At 32.1% G+C, this 21,768-nt stretch overlaps 1 protein-coding gene and 1 pseudogene across 1 annotated transcript in view; one reads left to right on the plus strand and one right to left on the minus strand.

Annotated features, from left to right (window-relative positions):
* Nucleotides 1-21,768, plus strand: part of NUP155 (nucleoporin 155) — a 52,245-nt gene that overhangs the window by 11,464 nt on the left and 19,013 nt on the right. The window contains exons 7-21 of the mRNA XM_016142473.2: nt 1,249-1,354; nt 2,279-2,352; nt 2,644-2,735; nt 4,575-4,672; nt 5,155-5,307; nt 8,351-8,451; nt 10,509-10,679; nt 12,343-12,453; nt 13,334-13,428; nt 14,167-14,255; nt 14,648-14,710; nt 15,250-15,391; nt 16,516-16,582; nt 17,618-17,733; nt 19,973-20,070. Of these exons, the coding sequence (XP_015997959.2) occupies nt 1,249-1,354; nt 2,279-2,352; nt 2,644-2,735; nt 4,575-4,672; nt 5,155-5,307; nt 8,351-8,451; nt 10,509-10,679; nt 12,343-12,453; nt 13,334-13,428; nt 14,167-14,255; nt 14,648-14,710; nt 15,250-15,391; nt 16,516-16,582; nt 17,618-17,733; nt 19,973-20,070 (1,576 nt within the window). The remainder of the gene's footprint in view (nt 1-1,248; nt 1,355-2,278; nt 2,353-2,643; nt 2,736-4,574; nt 4,673-5,154; nt 5,308-8,350; nt 8,452-10,508; nt 10,680-12,342; nt 12,454-13,333; nt 13,429-14,166; nt 14,256-14,647; nt 14,711-15,249; nt 15,392-16,515; nt 16,583-17,617; nt 17,734-19,972; nt 20,071-21,768) is intronic.
* LOC118607610 lies at nt 3,475-3,593 on the minus strand (annotated as a pseudogene).

A 21,768-nucleotide genomic window follows, 5' to 3' on the forward strand; every position in this document is an offset into this window, starting at 1 on the left:
TCCATAAATCAGAGGTACATGGTTTATTTAACAATTCCTTTTTTGGCGGATTTATAGGTTTTCAGTTTTCCCTTCCACAAATAAAGTTATTATAAGTGTTCTTTTGCAGGCCTCCTTGTGCACATGTGCAGAGGTTTTTTTTTGTGTAGAGATTTAGAATTCTAGTAGTTGGATTGTACTTACATGTCTTTAAAATTATATTTCTTATTTTCATTTTGCCCTCTAAGAATTTTAGGCCTTTTACAGGTATCCATGAATATATTTCCCTATCACCCATTCTTACTAACATTGATATTAGTCAGACTTACTAATTTTGGCCAGTCTGATGGAGGGAAATTTTTTTTTTTTTTTTTACTAGTTAAGCATCTTTTCATGTATTTATTGGTCATTTGCATTTTCTCTGCTCTGAAATGCCTTTTTGTGTCCTTAGCTCCTTTTGTTTTTTACTCATTGTATTGTTGCCTTTTTTTTTTTTCCTAAGGTAAACCTTAGGAAGCAAAGTAATATTCTCCTTTTATTTTTAATTAAATTTATTGGGGTAACATTAGTTAATGACATTATATAAATTTCAGGCGTACAACTTTCTTACCATCCAAAGTCTGGTCTCCTTCTTTCACCATACATATTTGACACATAAAGTAATATTCTCAATAGTCACGCAGCCAGTTAGTGGCAGAGCTAGTTAGTGACAGAGCTAGTATTAGAACCCATGTCAGCTGTGGTGTTTATATCATGTTGTACCACTTTCTTGCCCAGTTTCTCTTTGCTTTGTTCATTACCACAAAATGGTTTTGTGCGGCAAAATACAGTCATTGAGAGGTAGACCATAGATTATGATGGTAGTGGCTGCTATTGTTAAAATTTCCTTTTAGCAGAAGTGGGAAGAGATGATAGAAGTACCTCTATCCTATCTATTTGGGTACTTATATATTGTGCTTATTATGTTCCTTATACTTTCAAATAGGAGTTTTTAAGAAAATTAAAATATGAGTTCACTAATATAGCACTACTGAGATTACTGGAATAGACAGCTGATTTCATTGAGAGCAGTGATTTGATTAGAGATAACTACATTTTCTATTTTTAATTACAGGACTAAATTCAGTACTTTGGAATATGTCTCGCTTTATTTACAATTACTGGTATTTCATAAGATTTGAGGATTTTGTAAACATGAGTATACTGTTGTTGCTGTGACAGAAGTACCTACATTTATAAATCATCTTTCTTTCAATTTTTTCTTTTAAGGCAGAAGCAGGTTGGTTTAGCCAAAGATGCAGGAAAATAAACCACTCAAAGAGCTCGCTTTCTTTTCTTGTTCCTTCATTGCTACAATTCACATTTTCAGAAGATGGTAAGTAGGAAATAAATTTGGAAAACATTTTCCTCTGAAATTTTTATTATTAACTTAAACAGTTTATCTTATTAAACAACATTACATATTCATATGGTCTCTTAAAAGAAGGGCCCTGAACGTGCCCGATCGCATCTGATCTCGGAAGCTAAGCAGGGCCGGGCCTGGTTAGTACTTGGATGGGAAACCACCTAGGAAGACCAGGTGCTGTAGGCATAAAAAAAAGAAGAGACTATAAAATATAGAAACTGGATTTTATTCCCAAGCGCCTATAACATAGCATCATGGAACATGTGTCTAAAACAGCTATGTACATACTTAAAATGTGTATGTGAGAATGCTAGACAGGCATTTAATGCATGTTTTGCCTGGTCTAGAATAAATTCCCAGCATAAAATTAATATTTGAGTTTTTAATAAAATGAGAGATTTATGCAGATGAAATAATTTAAAATTTATAAATTTAAATTCATAATGGAACAATATAAAGTAACTTAACATTAATATGGCTGGAATTTTAAATTATTTCCCTTCACACAATGAATTATAAAACTAAACTGGAAGTTTCTTGGCAGAATGGACCGAGTATAATTATTTCATGTATTTCTAACATACAGCAAACATTCATTAAATGTTCGTTGAATAAAGAAATCTAGAACTTGTTTTTTGTTTGGCTTAAAATTCATTTAGGGAGCAGAATTAACTTATTTGTGATTTTCTTAACCCAGTCAGTCACAGTGTTTGAGGTCTCCTTTTTTTCACGCTTCTTGTCTTTGTTCTTATACACGTCTTAGAACTTATTTACAAAGCAAGAGGAAAACCCCTGAATTGCAAGTTCTAATTTAACAATTTTAATTTGTTGTACACAGTTACTGAGTTTTATTTGTTAATCTTGTGGGTTTTTTTACCTTTTTTTGTCTTTTAGATCCTATTGTTCAAATTGCAATTGATAATTCTAGAAACATTTTATATACACGATCTGAGAAAGGAGTAATACAGGTAAGTATTGCCATTATATCACTATTTAAGGTGAAACAACATCCCCTTTTTTAAGGAAGATGATTGAGTCACTCTTTTTCTCTGAACTTTGTGCTTTTAAAACAAAATCCTTAGGGCCCATTTTTTATGGAAATTAAAATCTGTCAATGTTTCTATACGTACATGAAGAACCAAAATTAAAGAGTTCCTAAAAAGGAAAAGTCTATATAATAAAATTACACTAAAAAGTTCATTTTATGAAATGTATATAGCCTATAGTTATGTTTCAGCGGTACCATTTTTTATTTACAGGTTTATGATTTGGGCTACGATGGACAAGGAATGAGCAGAGTTGCTTCAGTGTCACAGAATTCTATTGTCTCTGCTGCTGGAAACATTGCTAGGTAATAATATGTAATTTACTTTTAAAAATTTCATTTGCAAGCATAATTATACTATTTATCTGCAGCATACTAAAACTATTTCCTCCTCAAAGTACATCTAAAAGATTAGGCATGTTGAAGGAGATGACACTATAAATTATATTTGAAGCAGAGGTGCTAGAGACTCTTATTCTTATGTTGGATGGTTTGAAACATAAAGTAGACTGGTTTTACAGTGCAAAATACAGATTGGCATATGTTTGTCCTTGGAACTTTGGGTGGTCTGTATAGGCATTACAGGTGTTGTGTCTAGGAAACTACATGTCTCGAAGATTGCCCTCTTATAACTACTCCATCTTTTTAACAGGCCTACGTAGTATAAGTTGTGTTGGTGCATTCTGGAAATACTTTACAGCTGTAGTGTCCACATTATATTCTTGAGAAAACAAACTAAAGAATGTTATCATTGCCTGAGGTCTGGCTCCTAAAGTTCTGGAACCCAAGCTAGAATCCAAGTCTTCAGACAGTATACACTGCAGTTTTCATGCATCACAACTGATTTGACTCAGATACATATATTCTCTTCATAAAACACAGACCTCAAATTTTTAGCATCTGTGACATGTGTGCCTGGATTATTGCTATATTCAGTTACTTAGTGAAAAATCAACATATTTTCTTTGCTGTTCAGTGACACAGAATTTCTCAAGACAATCTAAAATAAAGGGTTTCCTATTTTTTTTTTTTTTTTTTTTTAAAACACCTATAATACCTAGTCTTCCTAGGTGGTCTCCCATCCAAGTGCTAACCAGGCCCGGCCCTGCTTAGCTTCCAAGCTCAGATGGGATCGGGCCTGTTCAGGCTGGCATGGCCATAGACGGGTTTCCTATTTCTTGTCCCAGCTTTTTTGGGGAAGTTTTTTCCAATCCACAGAAAAATTTAAAGAGCAGCATGGTAAAAACTGATAGACCCTTTACCTAAGTTCACCAATTTTGCTTCATTTGCTTTTTCATGAGTTATTTGAAAAGTTGCAGACATCATGACTTTTACCTTGAAATCTTTCAGCTTCTGTCTACTAAGTCTCTTATGTAAGCACAATACCAGTTCCACCCCTAAGAAATTTAATAATTTTGTAATATTATCTTGTAATAATACAGTCTATATTAAAATTACTTAATGGTCCCCAAAATATTTTATAGCTATTTTTCTGTTTTTCTACAGATTCAGTAAGAGCTCATGAATTGCACTGGTCATTAGTCTTTAATATCAAATGGAACTCACTGCCTTTTCTTTTTCAAAATTTTAACTTTTGGGACGTTTGAAAAGCAAGAGTGTTATTTATATAATATCTGAATTTTTATTTTTCCTTGTTAAAGTCAGAGTAATATTTTTTTAGCCAATAATACATAGGTGATGTGAATTTCTTAAAGCTAAAGCATTACATCAGCAGCACATAATAAAACCAGTTCTCTCACTATCGAACAGTTGGTTAAAATAGTGTCCTCCAGACCTCTCCTTTAGAAAGGACCGTTTTTCTCCCACTTTTTCATTAGTGATAACTTTTACAATAATAATTTTGATGCTCTGGGAACACCGTGTTCCCCATTAGCCATTTACCCAGTGGATTTAGCTTTCTTTTATGATCTTTGAAAAAAGAGGCACTTTTAATAGTGTTAATGTAAACAACACACATTTGGGGTTTTTTGCCAGTTCTTGCTGCTATTGTGTTACTTTCCTAAGAAGTTAGTCTCATTATGTTAAACTATTTTAACATGTTTAGATGCAAAAATACTGATGGAAAATGTTTCTTGTAATTTAGTAGACATGTTTTAAATAAACCAGTTTTTTCCCTTTTTTTAGGACTATAGATCGTTCTGTTTTTAAACCAATTGTTCAGATAGCAGTGATCGAAAATTCTGAATCACTGGACTGTCAGTTATTGGCTGTCACACATGTGGGTATGTTGTTTCATTTATACATCTGCTATCGCTTTTATAACTTGGTAATCCTTAGATTTGGATATATATGATTTCAAATGTTTTTTCTTCTGTTTTAATTATCAAATCATATTAATAATTCATAAAATTAAGGACTCTGAAAATTGGAAGATTCCTCCTGTTCTGTCTCCTCATTTTATAAATGTATAACCAGGCCTGAAAGTGGCTACATTCGGTGACAGATCCTAAATTGGAACAAAAGCTCCTTTGGCTTATAGTTGCAAGTTCTTTCTGATGAAATTTGTTGATTCACCTCTCAATTTCTAGTGACATTGTCTTAGAAATCTACTTCAGCTGGTAGTAAATGTTGTAATTTAAGAAAAGTCAGGAAAATGATGTATGGCTTTAACAGAGTTCTGTGTTTCACTGTGAAATTGTTTTGATAACACATGTACCTAAGGTCTTTTCTTTTTTACTGATGTAAAATTTTACCCCATCATTAGGTATACGGTTATATTTCAGCACTTGTCCATTCAGACAGCCATTAGCAAGACCTAATACATTGACACTGGTTCACGTTCGCTTACCTCCTGGATTCTCTGCGTCTTCAACAGTGGAAAAGCCTTCAAAAGTACATAAAGCTCTGTACAGTAAAGGTAAGTTCTGGAATGCTATCAAATTGAAGACAGAGTTCTTACACTTATTAAAACTAGAACGCATTTGAGGCATTCGAAGATAGATTTTCCAATAAAATTTGGGGATATTTTGGTTTCTTATCCAGGAACATTTTTTATATCACCATGATATTTCAAGCATTTTTAATTCATATATTTATAAAAACTATAGCATTTTTTAAATATCTAAGTACTTTTTAAATTGTTTTAATTTTATATGTTATTAGCCTCATGTATAATCTCACAGATCAAAATCAGTGTTACATGCACTGCAGTAGACTCTGAGCTTTTGTTCTTCAAGACTGTTAGGAAAACTCAAATGGCTCACTTACATTTTGCCTGCTGTGTCAGTATTTTTATGGGTGTGGAGAGTTTTTCATGGAACAATTTGAAATCTTCACCAAAAAAATTCTAATGAAATATCAAAACTTGAAAAATCTATATGTGCTTTTATTTCCCATGATGAGAAAGCATTTGTAAAATGTTTGTTTTTATTTTCTAATTATTCTAAAGCCTTTTCTTTGCTTATTCTAATATTTCTTCCAACATTTCATTTTTAACACCCAAATAAAGCTTCCCTTTACAAGTAAAATTTTTTCAAATACATAATATGCACTTTCTCAGTATTTTTTCTCAGTATTTTTAAATAACAGCTTTATTGAGATATAATTCACATACCATAAAATTTAGCCTTTTATATCTAGTGATTTTTAGTTTAATCTGAGTTGTACAACTATCACCACTGTCTAATTCTATAACATTTTTATCACCCCTGAAAAATCCTGTACCCATTAACAATCATTCCCTATACCCTTTTCTCAGCTTTGGGAAATCACTAGTCTAATTTCTTTGTCTATGGATTTGCCTGTTTTGGACATTTCAGATAAATAGAATCAGACAGTATATGGCCGACTTCTTTCACTTAGCATAATACTTTCAAGGTCAATACATAATATAGCCTGTTCATTTCTTTCATTTCTCAATATTTCACTGTGTGAATACATTTTATTTATCCGTTCATCATTTGGTGGGCATTTTTATTGCTTCTGCTGTTTGGCTATTGTGAATAATGCTATGAACATTCTTGTACAAGTTCTTGTATGGACATGTTTTCATGTCTTTTGGGCACATACCTTAGGAATGGCATTATTGGATCATGTGGTAACTCTGTGTTTAACCTTTGAGGAACTGCCAGACTGTTTCCAAAGCATTTATGCCATTTTACATTTTTACAAGTAGGGTTATACTTTTGCTACATTGTTGTTTTCTGTCTTTGTATTATGTTCATCCTTGTGGGTGTGAAGTGTTATCTCATTGGCAGTTTTGATTTGCATTTGCCTGATGCATCTTTTTTTGTGTTTATTGCCATTCATACATTTTTGGAGAAATAACTATTCAGATCCTTTCTCTTTTTAAAATCAAGTTGTCTTTTAATTATTGATTTATAAGGGCTCTTGGTATAATACAATCTGGACACAGATCTCTTTTTGGGTATATTGCAAGTATTTTCTGCCATTTTGTAGGTTATGTTTTTACTTTCTGATGTCCTTTGAATCACAAAAGTTTTTAATTTTGATAAAGTCCAACTTATCTTTGTTTTCTTTTCTTGCTATACTTTGAGTTTATCTTTAAGAAACCATTTCCTAACCCAGAGTCATGAACATTTACTCCTGTTTTCCTCTTTAGGTTTTATAGTTTTCGCTCTTATATTTAGATCTTTAATTCATTTTGGATTAGTTTTTCTAAATCATATGAGGAGAGGTCTGACTTCATTTTTTTTTAGCAGTTTTCAGCACCATTTGTTGAAAAACTTTTTTCTCTTTGAATTGTCTTGGCATCTTTGTCTCAAATGAATAGCCCATAAATATATGGATTCTAGATTCAGTTTTATTCCATCAGTCTGTACATCTGTTCTTTGTCATAAGTTTTGAAATTCCAACTTGGATCTTTTCTTTCAAGATCATTTCGACTATTCTGGATCTCTTGCATTTTCATATGGATTTTAGGATCAGTTCGTCAATTTCTTTTTTTTAAAAAAAGTAGGATTTTGATTGTTGAAAATGTACATCAATTTGAGGAGTATTGTCATCTTAATATTAAATCTTCAAATATATGAATGTGGGTGTCTTGTTATTAGACTTAATTTTTTAGAGTGTGCGTGTATGTTGTACTATGTACAAATGTTCCACTTCTTAAATCTACTAAGTATTGTATTCTTTCCTATGCCATTGTAAATAGAATTAAGTTTTATAGCTAGAAATGTGTGGAGGAAAAAATACTGTGGTTTTAATTATGCTCATGAAACAATCAAATTGCAGTTTTTCAAACTTCCATATGCTAAATTTTAAGAAACATTTTCTTCTAGCTTGATATAAACTACTCTCAAATTTTCACAAGCTAATTATAATTAGTATATTATTAGTTAATTACAGTCCCATTACCTAAACCATCCATGGACTTAAGACTGATATTTCTTAATGCCAATACAAAGGGAACAAATTAGTGCAAGGAGCTGGTATTGAACACAGGAAAATATATTTCAAAATCAAACTAATATCAGCTAGTATTGCTGAGATGATGTTTTTATAATGTATTTATCTCTGCCATTCCACTACTAACTTCATTTTTATTTATAGTGTGTTTGATTTAACCAGTACATAAACTCTATTTCATTAAATATTAGATACCTTTGATTGTAAGTCACAACATTTTTTATGCACTAAACATATTTTTTAAAGTTAATAATTAAATTGATACACTGTTGATTGCAAAATATGTCCTAACTTCAGAAATGTTAAAATGTGGGAAAAAAATAAGTGTTTACTTGAAACAGTATAAAATCTGGAACACTTAATAATCCTACCCTACCAATAATTATATGACCTTTGAAGGAATTTATTTTTATTTATTTATAACTCTTATAATGAGTGTTTTATATATGCAGATTAATGTTAATTAATATTATTAAGATTATTGGGGATGCATATTATTTGGCATCATAAGATTTTGTGTGTTAACCTTTTAGGTATTCTACTGATGGCAGCCTCAGAAAATGAAGATAATGACATTTTGTGGTGTGTCAACCATGATACATTTCCTTTCCAAAAGCCAATGATGGAAACCCAGGTAAGCTATCCTGAGAATCACAAAGAATTTTTTATATAACATAATTTTAAGTGAAGAATAAATTAGAAACTTTAACTTCTGATTTATTATCGGATAATGGATTATGTCTAATTCATTATCGTTATGACTTAGACTTTCATTCTAATGATTTCTAGTTTAGTTCTGCCTAAATTTAAAAAATTTTCCCCTTTAATTATAGAAAATTTCGAACATACACAAGAATAGAGAAAATGGTAACCTGAACTCCACTTTGGTCAGTTACCAGCATTTCTCTATCTTGTTTCATCTCTCTTCCTTACTCAAACAAATGTGCACACACAAATATGTAATTGTGTTTTAAAAGCAAATACTACCACGTACTCCATGAAGTCAGTGTAGAGGTTCTAGGTGTGAGGCGTGTGGTCCCGGCCTGTTCTAGCCCAGTCCCATATCTGGGCTGGCCATCCCATTCCACAAGGACCTAAGGGGAGGCCAGCACCCCCCGAGGGTATGGCTGGGAGAGGCTATCTCTGCTCCCTTTGGTGTCCCCTATCCCACCCCTACCTGTTCTCCTAGATGCCCTAGCATAGTCCACGCTGCCTGCCCCTAGAGGCTGCTGATCAAACCGGATAAACCATCCCCCACTAGAGTGTGAATGTCTAATACTCTTTCTTTGGAACTATCTTTTTAAAGGCTTCTTGGGTCCAGCTGTCACTGGCTGCTTCCTGATTATTCTCCAACTTAAGCCATTCTAGTTAGGCGGGTAGGAAAAGGTGGGAAGAAAAACCCAACCCTCAGGAATGGACACATGGTTTGAAAGGGCTTTTCCAAGTTTCCGACATGGCCCGAGTTACTGGGGAAGAGGCAGGAGATAGATAAGAAGTTAAGGCACACCTTTCCCAAATTCTTTATTTATTTGAACTTTACTGAGCACATGTATGTGTCTCATGCTGTGATAGATTGTGAGGATTTAGAACTCAGTAGTTATAAACCCTGTCCTGATGGGAGTCCAATGCTAGGGGGTATAGGTTTGACTTCTGGCTCCATTTCCTCGAATCTGCGACTCAAAAAACTTAAAATGTCTCTGGCTCTCAATTTCCTTGTCTATTATAGTAACTACCTCTATGGGGTTGTGGTGGAATTAAACAAGTTTGTATATCGCTCAGAGCACTGTCTGGCACATAGGAAGCACTTGATAAATGTTAACTATTATTTTTTAAAAAGCAAATACTATACATCGTATTTCATTTGTATAATGCTCGAGTTCTCAAATATGGACTTTAAAATAAAATAAAAACACCAAATATAAATATAGTGCATGAACTCTGACTAAATTTTAGTCTTCCAAAAACAGCTCTAAAAGACACTGGGACAACAAGGAAATTCTGTATTGGCTAGACATTTGATTATATTAGGGAATTGTTAATATTAAGCATTATAACAGTATCATGGTTATATAAGAAAACATCCTTTTAGGAGATGCATGCAAAAGTAGCAGTGACATATCAGGTTCATAACTTTCAGATGGTTCAGTAAAAGAAAAAAAACAGAAACCAAATATGGCAAAATGCTAACAATGGTTGACTCTAGGTATTGGGCATGTGGACCTTTACTTTCAACATTTTTGAATTCTAGAAATTTTTTATAATAAAATATTTTAGGAGATTGAGCCACTTTTTAAAAGGAGTATCTTAGCTTAGAATGCAAATATAACTTCAGAAGAACCCAAAAATCTATTTGTCAGAAAATGTAAGTAGTGAACCAACCAGTATAGAGCAATTTGTCCTAGAAAGATAGTAGAAGGTAGTCTTTAGTTATAGATTGAATTATAATTCTAGTAAATACTATTTATAGTTTATCTTAGGGAAAATTTGCCTTTCTTCTCTAGTATGGAATGATGATTATTATAGAAGATGCCTGATTAGAATTAGTAGAAAATTAAATAGACTTTTGAGAATATGTTATTGTATTATTTATTAAATTCTATATTTACTTAGAAATTAAATCTGTTTTTTTCCTTTTTACTATACACGACTTTAATAATATTAGTATAAAAAGTTTTATTTCTTTTAATGTAGATGATGACCCGTGTTGATGGTCATTCCTGGGCTCTTTCTGCAATAGATGAATTGAAAGTAGACAAAATAATTACACCCTTAAATAAGGATCATATTCCAATAACCGACTCACCAGTTGTTGTACAGCAACACATGTTGCCTCCAAAGAAATTTGTTCTCCTCTCAGCACAGGTATGTACACATTCTGTTAATGTGGAGACAAGAAGAGAAGCAATATTTAATGTTTTTGTATTCTGCAATAGTTGCTTAGTAGAGTCATTTACTTATGTACCTAGCAATGTTTACTCTTAAAATAGTCTTAAGAAAAAAATAGTTTGTAAATTCCCGGAAATACAACAAAAAGAACTAGCTCTGTATAAAGTGTTGTACTTTTTCTAAAGTAGAATTTCTATCACCAGTGTTCAGCTGTGTAAAATAAATAAGTTTTATTTATTGTTCTCACTTAAATTATTTAAAAATTTTTCTCAATATTTATTTTTTGAATAATTATGCACTGACAAATTCAAATGGTGTAACAAAGGGTATACAAAATTAAACCTCCCTTTAGGTCCCTTCCCTACAGAGACACCAGTGTCTTTGTATCTTTTCATAGAGATGTGACAGATCTACACACAATATAAATAAACCTCTAAACAAGTGGTAGCATATTATATACACTGTTTTATACTTTGCTTTTTATATTTCAAAAATATGTTGTAGCGCTCTTTTCATATCATTATATAAAGAATTTACCCATTCCATTTATATTTAAAAGGTATTCTTTTATATGGTTTTACTGTATTTCACTAGACCCTTGGTAATGGATTATCCTCTGCCATTAAAAGTAATGCTCCCGCCTTATGCATATATCATTTTGCATGTATATATGTTTATATGTATACATGTTTATAATTTTGATAGATTTTGCTAGATTTCCCTGTATACATACATACATTAACTAGTAGTGAATGCTGAGTGCCTGTTTTTTTATAGTTCTGTCAACAAGTACAGTGTGCCATCTTATTCAGAGTGAGACTGTCTTTTTAAGAGTTTACTTTTCTGTGAATGATCTTTTTCTATTTTATACTTACTTTTCTATTGATTTATCTTTTTATTTAATTTATAGAAGCTCTTTGTGTATCAAGGGAACTTTTTGTGATTTGTTTCATATTTTTCATAATTTGTCATTTGATTTTATCTATTGCGATTTTTAAAAATTTATTAGTAGTTGGAATTTTCAAGTTATCTTTTGGGATTTATGTCATAGTAAAAATAATTCTCACTTTGAAGTTCATTAAAAAATTCACCCATAGTTTCTTTTAGCACTATTGTAGTTTTATATTGTCCTTTAAATCTTTGATCTGTTTAGAATTTATCCTGATGTAAGATATGAGTAAGGATCCACCTCCTTTTTTTCCTAAATGAACATACTTGTGCCAACATGATTAATAGATAATCTAACTATAATCTTCTGATTTGAGGGACAGCCTTTATCATAGCTTAAATTCTAGTATTTACTTGAGCCTATATCAGAACTAAATTTAATAAGAAAACATTCCCACCAAAAAAATTAAAAAGGTTTTTTAGACATAACATTTTATATACCTTTCTCTTATTCATGATAATAGCACATGCTATCCTACTATCGTTTGTGTTTGACTGATAGAGCAGTGTTTTCTTATTAAAATGTTAGGGGTTAAAATGTAGATGCTCTTTTTGACCAGTTTGCTTTGTATTCTTGGAATTATTTTTGTTTGTTTGTTTCATTGATTTTATTAAATGAGATATCAGTGTCAGTTGTAGCAGCCAGACTTGGTAAGTCTGTTATTCATGTTTTTTTTTTTTAACTTCTTAGGGGAGTCTTATGTTTCATAAACTTAGACCTGTAGATCAACTGAGGCATCTACTTGTGAGTAATGTGGGTGGAGATGGAGAAGAGATTGAAAGATTCTTTAAATTACATCAGGTAATTGTTTATACTTTTTTTTAATGTGATAATTTAAACAATGAAATAATGGGAATGACAGTTAATCTTACCAACTTTCCTTTCTTTACATTAATCACGATATGTGTACTGATATTTGAGAGCAGTATTCATACACTATAAGGCTTATGGTAAACTCACATTTTTATTCTCTGTTGTTGATAAATTCTTATTAAAGTGTACTAATAAGAGCTTGATGTTCAAGTTATATGACAAATGCATTTTTAATAAAAACATTTATGGATTTTTAAGAAACTTTTTGCTTATGGGAAAAACTAGAGGCATATTATTGAGGATATTAGTATTTCAAAGCCATATCTAGAATTAACAAAGTAGAACTGGGAACGCTTAGTTTAAAATCAAGAATATCAGCTCAAAATTAAATACCGAAACTCTGAATTCGAACCACAACCACCAGCTCCACCACCAGGGTAGATCACTTGAATTCTGTGGCTCCAGTCGACTCATTTAAAATATATATTACATTATAATAATATGTGAAAATTGATAAATGCTAAACTCTTAAAATAGTACCTGGCACATGACAATGACTCAATAAATTTTAGTTATTGTTAATTTTTATTTTCTAAATTGTAAAAGACCACAAGAGAAAAATTAGCGGAATAAACCAGAAACTAAAATAAAATCTAGATGAAAAGAGAACATCCTTTAATAATAGTGCCTATGATAAAGTTTAAAACCAATATTGCTTTATTTCTCCTTTTTCATACCAACTAATTTTATATAGTCAACCAATATTTATCGAGCACCTGCTGTGTGCTAGGCACAGATTTAAACACTGGATACAGCAGTAAACAAAACTTCTTTATAAACCTTTGTGTTTAATATTCTTTTTTTACAGGAAGACCAGGCTTGTGCAACTTGCCTTATCCTTGCTTGTTCCACTGCTGCCTGTGATAGAGAAGTGTCTGCTTGGGCTACTCGGGCTTTCTTCAGGTAGATGTCAGTTTTCTTTTGTTCTTGGCCACTTTTTTAAATAGTTGTGTTGGCCAGTCTGATAGTTTAAGGGCTTGCCAAACATTTGAATGACTACAGGCAAGTTACTAAAATTTGTAAAAACGTGAAATCTGGAAAGATTACAATAGTAATAGAAGCAGCTAGATTAGCACAATTTATGCAGTTACCTTTCTCTGAATGCTGTTCTATGTAGTCTTCCTTCTATACCTCTTTCTACCTCAATTACTACCTCATCTATCTTTCTTACTTCCTCAAACACTATATCAGTTCTGCTCTATGTGTATCATTATCATTAAGAGATTTTGAATCACTTTATGGAAACTTGGTATCAAAGAGATTTTTATTTAGAAAATATTTAGCTAAGAATGAGAATTTTAAATATGATTTATTTAAAAGAATTTTTTGAATACTGCCTTATCATAATCTATTATGAAGATTACAGTGCCATATACTCATTAAGTAAATTCTGTGTGTTGCTGACTCTTTATAGAAATTGCTGGAATCCCTCATAATTTTTCTTTATATTCAAGTCACCATTTACTAAATGAGTATTTTAGGATATATCTATGTATATATTTCACTGTAAACGTAATACATTAAGTTATCTAATGTTTAAACCATTTATTTTGAAAGCTAAATAGGACTTTGAACAATTTCAGCTATTAAGGTAGTTTCACTGAATAAACTCAAACTTAGTCTCTGTTGTCATAAAAATAGGTACGGTGGTGAAGCTCAGATGAGATTTCCAGCTGCTCTCCCTGCCCCAAGTAATGTTGGTCCCATCTTGGGGTCTCCTGTCTATGCTAGTGAGTATGAAACATTGAAATGAGACTGTTTCTAATAGATTTGGAGTTTTAGAAACTTCGTAGCATATTTTAAGGGGCAAAGATTTTTACATTTTATTTACTTCTACTGTATTGGTGAATAATTTTGTAAATATCAGACTCTTAAAAGTGATGATATATTAATATTGAGTTTTTAATATATGCTATGGAACAAAATAAGATGTTACCAATAGTATTTACAGAATTCATTTGTTATTTATTCCTAAGGAAAGACAGTAATGATTTAATAATAACTCCTACCTCAGTATTTTCCAATAGAGGGATTGTTAGATGAGTCCCTAATTCTTACTTCAGTGAGATTCAAAAATTGGGAAGTTATTTTACAAATTTTTATATTCTTATTTTCTTTTTAGGTTCTCCTCTTCCTAGTGGTAGTCCATACCCAAATCCATCCTTTTTGGGAACACCATCTCAAGGTACCTCTTTTCTTTGTTTTAGATTGCTGCTACTATTCTTTTTGAAGAGCTAACATTGTTAGTTATTATCTTTAATGCTTAGCGTGAAAAAATTAACTTTCCCTCTTAAAAATAATATAATTCAATAGAAGTGCTGTCCAAACAAGTATTGGCATTTGGCCATTAATGCCTTTACTTAGGACCACCTTTAGTGTAGTACTTGGAAAGCCCCTTATCTTGGTACCAAGTTTTAATTACCAGCCATGAAATTTGTATAATTAGTTCTTTTTCACTTCCAGTGTTAAAGAGCCATGATTGCAAGCTTCCTTTTTTTTTTTTTTTTTTTTTTTTTTAATTCTGTATTGCCAGCATTTGAAAACCTACCTGGGAGCGCCCATTCTAATCTAATCCTCTCTACTTATCAAGGAAAATTAAATTATCTATTCCAGTGTTTTTGCAAATATTCATACCTAGGGGTCTAGATACAATAGACGGGTTATTGAGAATTCTAAATGTTTATGATTACATTTTAAGATGTATTTTTCTTATGTGTGTACAAGGTATACATCCTGTCATGTCAACTCCAGTGTGTGCTTTGGGAAATCCAATTCAGGCCACAAGTATGAGTTGTATGGCTGGACCAGAGATTGTGTACTCTGGAAAACACAATGGTATATGCATTTACTTTTCTCGAATCATGGGGTAAGTTTTTCATGGAATAATTAACTGTTGCTCACCTTGTCCTAGTTTGTGTAGTTTAATATTTTTAATTCTAAATTTGGAACATTATTTATTCCTATTAAATTGTACTTATAGTTTGAGCTCACTTGTCCATTAATAAAGTTGTTTTCTTTCAGCTTTTTAAAATCTAATCATCTATATTTGTTCCTGTGTTTTATATATATACATATATCTTCAAAATATATCTTTGCATATTAATATATAGTATTGGAAAAACCACCTTATACCTCAGTGACATATGTCTGCAAGTCAGCTAGACAGTTTAGATCTCGGCTAGGCTCATCTGTGCATGTCCAATTAACTGTGAGGTTGAAGAGAGCTCTGTCAATCTTGGCTGGACTGTCACATGTTTACTGTAATGTTTGTGTGTTTGTCTAGAGTAGCCTCAGCTGGGACAACTGGATTGTTCTCACATGGTCACTTATCCTCCAGCAGTCTATCCAGGGGTTATTCACTTGGTTAGCAAGGTTCATGAGAGAGTAGATACTTGCAAACTCTCTTGATGCCTGGGCCCACAATTGGCCTACCATCTTTTTCACCTCATTCACTTGTCCAGGGGAACATCTCCAGGCCAACCCAGATACGAAAGGTGGGACATAGACTCATTATGAGAAAAGAATCAAAGTGATATTGTAAATGGGATAGATGTAGGAGGAATAAAGTATAACAGTCTTATTTATAATCAGTCTACCATACTATCTAGTGAATTATTATGCATAGTATTTGTTTTTCTCAGATTTGATGTGTATGCTTTCATTCAAATTATTTACCTAAAAATGTGAAATGCTGCAGAACTCTTTTAAATTTATTTTTGCATTATTAGCTTCCTTGTTTGCAATTCATTACCCACAGCCTTTTGATTTTTCTTTAGCAGTCTTTCATTATATGAAATAACTATGACATATCAGCTTTGGAAATTTTCATTTTCCTTTTTTTTTGTTTGTTTTTGTTTTTCAGATAACTTGGTAAAATGTTAAATGAAACCATTGCTATACTTTAACAAACACCTTAAAAGAAATTTGCCGCATACTGTCTGTGTTTTTATTCATCCACAGCACAATTATTAATACATTTTTTTCTTCCAGAAATATCTGGGATGCTAGTTTAGTTGTGGAAAGAGTATTCAAGAGTGGCAACAGAGAGATCACTGCAGTAAGTGTGTTGTATAATAGTATTCCATTGTTCGTATGTAGCCAGTTTATGTTATTAATGGATAAGTTTATTATTTCACATTTCTTGATGTTATAAACAAGATGCAGTGATTATTTTATATATGTTTGTGTACTTGTCTGATAAACTGTTCACCCCCTGGGATAAGTCTCAGCTCTTGTCACTTATTAAATGATGAATAAATTTCATAACATTTCAAACCTGATACCTCACTATAAAATGAAATAGTAATATATCCCCTTCATAAGGTTTTTGTGAGGGTCAAATAAAGTCCTAACACTTAATATTGCTCAGAGCTACTATTTAAATATTTTGCTTTATATACCCCAAAAATCAGCGGACCCAGTACTAATTTCTGAGCATTGGAGTATTTTCTAGAGTACTTTTAAGAAAACATTTTGTAGAAGTTTGTATTATCATAAATTCAAGTAGTAAACTTTGTAAGGTGAAACATGAATGCAGTTTAAGTTTTTTCTTTTTAAAATGAAATGATACCAAAAATCTTTTCAATGTTGATACTCTTTTCAAGATCACATTTCTAAGAATAAGCCCGGATTTACTTAACATAGTATATGATTCCATTTATATGAAGTTCAAGAACAGGCTAAACAAATCTGTACTGATGAAAGTAAAAAAAAAAGTAGTACCTAGGAGATGGAATGACTAATGACTAGAAAGGGGCATTAGGAAACTTTTCCTGGATGTTAGAAATACTCCATATTGTGGTCTGGGTGGGAACTCTATTAAAATGTATAAAGTTACCAAGATGTTTACTTAAGATTTATATATTTAATATCTATAAATTATATATAATCAAACCAGAGGAGAAGGGGAGAGATATGGGTATCTAGCCCTTTATTCTGGTCACCAAGTATGAATTGATGTAAGAAATACTTTATTGTTTATGAGACTAAGGTACTTCGAAATTAAAATTTTATATTTAATTATAGGTATACAGACTATGTTTTTCAGATATACACTGTTTTTAAACTTTTGAAAATAATTCTTTTCTTACAGATTGAAAGTAGTGTTCCCTCCCAACTCCTGGAGTCAGTGCTACAAGAGCTAAAAGGCTTGCAAGAATTTCTAGATAGAAACTCCCAATTTGCAGGAGGGCCATTAGGAAATCCAAAGTAAGAATAAGTGAGATTTATTTACTCATTTATTTCCTTTTTTTTTTTCCTTTTCTTTTTGCTGAGATATAATTTACATATTATAACATTCATTCTTTTAAAATACATAGTTTAGTGGTTTTTAGTATAGTCACAGGTTATGCCATCATCACCACTGTTTAATTTCAGAACATTTTCATTACACCAAAAAGGAACCCTGTAACCATTAGCAGTCATTCCCTGTCTTAGTTCATGCTGGAGTAACAAAGATACCATGGACTGGCTTAAATAGCAAGCATTTATTCCTCACAGTTCTGGAGGCTAGAAGTTTGAGATCAGGGTGCCAGCATGGTCAGGTTCTGGTGCGAACCCACTTCTGGTTTACAGAGAGCTGCTTTCATTCTGTGTCATTATACGGCAGAGAGATAATGAGAGAGCAAGCTCTCTAGTGCCTTCATATAGAGGGTACGAATCTCTCATGGGGGCTCTCATGACCTCATCTAAACTTAATTAGCTTCCAAAGGCCCCACCTCTAAATATCATTTCAGGATTAGGGCTTCAACATAGGAATTTGGTGGGACACAAACATTCAGTCCATACCACTCTCTAGCTCCCCTCTCTCAGTCCCTGGCAGCCACTAATCTGTCTGCTATATAGATCTGCCATATTCTGGATCTTTTATGTAAGTGGAAATATACAATATGTGGCCTTTTGTTTTTGTCTTCTTTCCCTTGGCATAGTATTTTCAAGGTTCCCTTATAGTTTCGTTTGTCATTTCATCAGTTGAACAGATCTTCAGATACATTTTCTTCCATTTTCTTCTTAAATTTTAATGTTGCAGAAGATAACGCATTGCCTTTCTGATTTCCTTTCCCCTGTATCTTGTGCTTACTTTGAAATTTTTATGCTTTCTTTTGTTTTATTACTGAAATTCAGAAGTTATATCATGTCTTTAGGTATGTCTTCTTTCAGTGGGAATTGAGAATAAAATGTTTTCAATGAGCATTTAGACCTAAAAAGACATAAGCTCTGATATATTTCTTTAGTACTTTTTATTTATCTGTATCATTGCCTCTTTTTTGTTCTCTTTGGAGAATCATATCGAGTCTCCTGAATCTAGCCTTAGTTCTCTTTTCTTCCATAATTTTCTTCCCTCTTTTCTCTCCTTCCTTCCTTCTCTTTTCCTTCCTTCCTTCCTTGCTAGAGTTGATGTTCTCAGTCATTTTATTCTATTTAACTAGCATCTGTTCAATTTCTCTGATAAGTTTTTTTTTGACCATTATATTTTTAATTACAAAAGCTTTTATTTTCTGATTTTTCCTTTTACATGGCAATTAACACTTGTAGTATGAATCCCAAATCTTCGTGAGAATATAATTGGAATTGTTTTTTAAATTTCTCAATTTTTCTTAACATTAGTTATTTCTTTAGGGGCTTTTGGTTTCAACTGCCTAGCATAGTTTTTCTTTTCCAAACTAGCAAATATATTTGGTGATATTTTTCTGGCTCTGTTTATAAATTAATACTTTTATTCATTAGTATAGGTAGATCAGTATATCTAGATCAATCTACTCAGCAGTTGTGGTCAGTGTTCAGTAGCAGGCCATCATGTAAGTGAAGCCCTTGTGAAGCTCACAGGGTTAGTTTTCACCCAGAATATGGTAAGAATATGGTAAAATGCTGAGCTTAGGTCAATAGATAGATTTTTCCCTTAGTGTAAGGTACAGTTTTTCTCAACTGAGTTGGGAGACTGTAGTGGTATCAACACCCTACAATATTTAATGTACTTGCATTTAAATCCAGAGGAAATATGGGCCTGATGGAAGGGCCAGCCCAATGAGATTTGATGTTTATTTTGTTTATTCTTTGCACCTGGCTTTTTGTATCCTTTAATAATCGGATCTTAGAGAAATGTATATGCAGTTAGAGCTTAAAAGCGCAAATAGATTGAAATAAAGGGTTTATAACAATGGGGCACCACAGTGGATTTCATTTTAGTAAAAGCAAATTTATAGACACAGAAAGTAGTTGAATGGTTGCTTATGGTAGAGGTGGGAGAAAGGGAAAAATGGGGATTGACTGCTAATTGGGGGGAGGAGTATGTTCTAAAATTAGATTGTGGTGATTATTGTGCAACCCTATATGAATAGGTTTTAAAAAAATTAATTTGTAAAATTTAAATGTTGGATTGTGTGACAAATTAATTATAGCTCACTAAAGGTGTGAAAGACAAATACACGTTCTGGAATTTCTGTTTCAGTACTACTGCCAAAGTGCAGCAGAGGCTGATAGGTTTCATGCATCCCGAAAATGGAAATACCCAGCAAATGCAACAGGAGCTGCAGAGGAAGTTTCATGGTAAGTGATTGCTTCTGATCGGTTAAACGTTCATGACCCCAGAAAAGAGTTTTATTAGTTGAACAGAAAACAATGAACATCTCAATAAGATCAGTTTGTGGTAACAAATATTTTTATTAAAATATCACCGTGATTGGGAAAAGTAGAACAATATGGATGTCATGTATTTCCATAACTTTTAGCCTATACATTTTTTCCCTTCCTCAATCAGAAAACATGATATACACCTTTTTAAATGAGTTTTTAATTATAAAATATACATAACATAAAACCATTTTAACTGTTTTTAAGTGTACATTTCAGTGGCATTTAGTACATTTATATTTTGCAAACATCACCACTATCTGTCTGTAGAACTTTTCCCATCTTCCCAAACTGGAACTCTATCCATGAAACATTAACTCTCCTTGCTGCCCCCAAACCCTAACACTCACCGTTCTTTTTTTTTCTGTCTGAATTTTACTACTGTAGTTACCTCCTCTAGGTGAAATCATACAGTATTTGTCCTTTTGTAGTTGGCTTAGTTTACTTAGCATAATGTCTTCAAAGTTTATTTGTGTTGTAGTGCATGTTGGAATTTCTTTATTAAGACTGACTAATATTCTGTTATGTATATATACCACATTTCATTTTTCCATTCATCCTAGTAGACACTAGGATTGGTTCCACCTTTTGGCTGTTGTGAATAGTCTTGCTATGAGCATGGTATACAATTATAAATTTGAGTCCCTGCTTTCAATTCTTTTGTTATATACCCAGAAGTGAAATTGCTGGATTACATGGTAATTTGATTCTTAAATTTTTGAGGAAATGGCATACTGTTTTCCATACCAATTGCACCATTTTACATTTCCAGTAGTTCACAAATGGTTTCAATTTCTCTATATCACCAGTTATTTTTCAGTTTTTTTGTTGTTGTTGCTTAAATTATATCCATCTTAATGGGTATGAAGTGGTATCTTGTGGTTTAGTTTGCATTTTACTAATGACGAGTGACATCTATAGAGTTAAAAATGTGAATCAAGTTTTTGGTTGTGTTTTTGTCTATTATAAATAATAACAACTAAGGAAAGAGTAAAGGAACTAAAAAGTTCACATCATCATTCCAGATGTGAACTGGAATAATAATAAAAATTATTGCTTAAATTTTACCTGTCATTTAATTTTTTTAAAGTCTTTTTGTCTTCTATTTTTTGAGCCAGTTATTCTGGCTGGTAGAACTTAGCTAATTAAGACTCAGTCATTTACTTTGATCCCAAGGTACTTTCTTCCTGCTGGCTCTAGTTTTCTGTTACTATTTTGTAAATTCTTTTTTCAGTACTGCTAATAGTACTTCAGTAAGGCCTTAAGCCTGACAATACCAAGCGTTAGTTGTAAGGAATTATACAAATGGGAGCATTCAAATTGCTGGCAGTATACACTGAAATGGTCATTTCGTAGAGCAATTTGGTCATATCTAATGAAAGATGATGATGCACATACACCAAAACCAGCAGTTTCACTTCTAGCTATATAACCTAGAACAGTCTTGATCAGACACTATTTTCCCCACAGTAAGAAATACATTTTATATTATAACACAGATGTTTAAAAGCATGCATACACAACTAAAATAAAATTTTAGAAAATAACTATACCTGTTTTATACTCTAATATTTTATTTTATTTTATTTCTTCTTTAAGAAAAATAAAAGCTGA

The sequence above is a fragment of the Rousettus aegyptiacus genome, unplaced genomic scaffold (assembly GCF_014176215.1).
Source record: "Rousettus aegyptiacus isolate mRouAeg1 unplaced genomic scaffold, mRouAeg1.p scaffold_m13_p_8, whole genome shotgun sequence".
In the NCBI taxonomy this organism is placed as follows: domain Eukaryota; kingdom Metazoa; phylum Chordata; class Mammalia; order Chiroptera; family Pteropodidae; genus Rousettus; species Rousettus aegyptiacus.